The sequence below is a fragment of the Grammomys surdaster genome, unplaced genomic scaffold (assembly GCF_004785775.1).
Source record: "Grammomys surdaster isolate TR1022 unplaced genomic scaffold, NIH_TR_1.0 172, whole genome shotgun sequence".
Classification (NCBI taxonomy): Eukaryota; Metazoa; Chordata; class Mammalia; order Rodentia; family Muridae; genus Grammomys; species Grammomys surdaster.
In genome coordinates this window covers 620388-623071 of record NW_021604620.1, presented here as the reverse complement: position 1 = coordinate 623071, position 2684 = coordinate 620388, and the positions used below count along the sequence as shown (strand labels likewise).

Below are 2684 nucleotides of genomic sequence, written 5' to 3'. Positions count from 1 at the left end.
GCTGAACTCTAGCCCCTAATATAGTATTTCTAAGATAACTGCTTAGTATGGTCAGAGATGTTTATTTAAAAATGTTAGCTTGTATTCAACCAGCTAGAAGTAGAGGAAAATTGCATACGTCCTCATACCTTCTCAATTCCCAGTGAAAACACGGAGTGTGAGTGGCGTGGTAATTCCTTGCAAAGACTTACTAGTACTAGGAAGAGGGAAATGACCGAAAGCAGTGTGTCAAGCTCCTTGAAATAACTGCCTTTGATTTTATTTACAGTAAAGGTTTGTGATGATATCTCCTGGGAAATAAATCTGTAAAGGTTGTAAGTTTTGTGAAGATTTAAAGGGGGTAAATTTCAGTAGAGTAGGTCTAGTACATGAACTCATTATAGAAATGTTACAGGCAATTTGAGATTCTGATTATTTTACAGCTTTTTCCCCTTTTGTTTTGATCCTTAGTAATGAAGGTGATGCCATCAAAGTTTTTGTGCGAATTCGTCCTGCTGAAGAGGGCGCCAGATCAGCGGATGGAGAGCAGAGTTTTTGCTTATCTGTGCTCTCCCAGACTACTCTCCAGCTACACTCCAACCCAGACCCCAAGACCTTTGTATTTGATTATGTTGCAGGCATGGACACCACTCAGGTACTGCTTACTGGAAACTTGCCCTTTCATTTGAAATATATAATGTAGGGGTTCAATATGTCACTTTTTAGTTTGGCAGATTTCAGAAAGAAAGCTAAAGCATTCCATAAATATTTTTAATTTATTTTTTTTTAGCAGTTGTCTTTGTTCTTCAAACTTTGTCCCAGAATCACACAGGCTTGCTTTATGTTTCTTTTTATACACACCAATGAAAATAAATGAAGACTTCAGAAGCATTGAAACAATCACTAGTAGAGTTGACTTTGTAGTTTAAGGATTTAAGAAGACTATGACTGTGGGCCAGTGAAGACAGCTCAGTGGGTAAGGTCACTTGCCGCATAGGTCTCACTGAGTTCAAACTCAGAACCCACATAAAGGTTGGAGGAGAAAACTTACTCCTCAAAGTTGTCTTCTGACCTCTACATCTGTGCCTGCCCTCATACATAACACAATTTTTAAAAAGATGACTATTATAAAAGTAATTGCTTTATATTTAAGGCCAGTTTAATTAGGATCTAATACCACTGTCTGACAGAGCTTTCTGAATTGATGGAAATACTTAGTATTTGACCTGTTTCAGTGACCTCTGGCTACTTGGTAATTGAAATGTAAACTAATTACAACTAAATAAAATTTAAATTTTGGTTCCTTGGGTGCATTAGCCATACATGGCACTTAAGCATTTGGAATATGGCTAATGTGTTGAATGAGCAAAGTTAGAAAGTTCCATGTTGTTAATGGCTACTGGATCAGATATGATAGGTCTTTATTTTTCCCCTTAAAATAGGGTCTTACGTATCCCAGGCTAGCCTGTGTTACACTGTGTAGCCCAAGATGACCTCAGACTTCACATCTGCTTGCCTCCAACCTGGGTGCTGTGATTACAGGCATGACCATGATGCCTGATGGATGCCATGCTGGGATTGAATCCAGGGCTTTGTGTACTAGGCAAGCACTCTGCTGAGTGAACTCCATCCCCAGCCCCTCACAGTCTTAACACACGAGATTTGTTTGTGTCATAAAATTTTTAGATCTTTTTTCTTTTCAGCTAGAAAATTGATAGTCAATAGAAATATAAAATGAGCTACACTTATTTAAAGTTTTTTTGAGACAGGGTTTCTTTGTGTGTAGTCCTGTCTGTCCTGGAACTCAGAGATCCTCCTGCCTCTGCCTCCCAAGTCCTGGGATTAAAGGCGTGATACGACAACCCAGTTAAAACTGGATTCTTAGGGTTGCTGGAAATGACAGTGGCAAAATATACTTCAGGTCAAGAAGATCTAGTAAGCTGTCCCTTCCTTTCACTCTGTTCTGTCAAGACCCCAGCCATATTCAAGGTGAGCCTTCCCCATTCAGTTGCATACACATATCCCATTCATCTCTGAAAGACAGGCAAAGTAGCCTGTGGCTAAGCCCAGCACTTAGAAGCCAAAGGCAGAAGGATCAAGAACAGCCTCAGCTACACATAACCAGTTGCAGGAATACAAGATTCCAAAACCCCCCAAAAAAATCTTAATAGACACAGTGAGGGGGGCAGGGGAAGAAACCAGTAAAATTAATTATGGTCAATATATGTATGTATGTATGTGTGTGTGTGTGTGTGTGTGTGTGTGTGTGTGTGTGTGTGTGTGTGTATATATATAATTTAACTCAGTGTATCCAAAATACCACTTTAATATGTAATTAGTATAAACTATTATTAAAATCTTTTCCATTCTTGTTGATTCAGCCTTTCAAATCTCCTATATTATACAATATCTCTATTTGGACTAGTAATCTACGTTAGGCTCTCAATAGCCACATGTAGCTTATGGACAGTGTAGGTTTAAGACTTCACTTTTTGTTAATAAACTGTGTCTACAGCTGGGCAGTGGTGGCACACGCCTTTAATCCCAGCACTTGGGAGGCAGAGGCAGGTGGATTTCTGAGTTCAAGGCCAGCCTGATCTACAGAGTGAGTTCCAGGACAGCCCAGGCTATAAGAGAAACCCTGTCTCGAAAAACCAAAAATAAAATAAAATAAAATAAAATAAAATAAAATAAAATAAAATAAA

General features: G+C 38.8%; 1 protein-coding gene across 1 annotated transcript in view; it reads left to right on the top strand.

The window, feature by feature from the left end:
- Kif15 (kinesin family member 15) overlaps positions 1 to 2684 on the top strand; it is a 72681-nt gene that overhangs the window by 13445 nt on the left and 56552 nt on the right. Inside the window, exon 3 of the mRNA XM_028767326.1 lies at positions 451 to 634. Coding sequence (XP_028623159.1) covers positions 451 to 634 — 184 coding nt within the window. The remainder of the gene's footprint in view (positions 1 to 450; positions 635 to 2684) is intronic.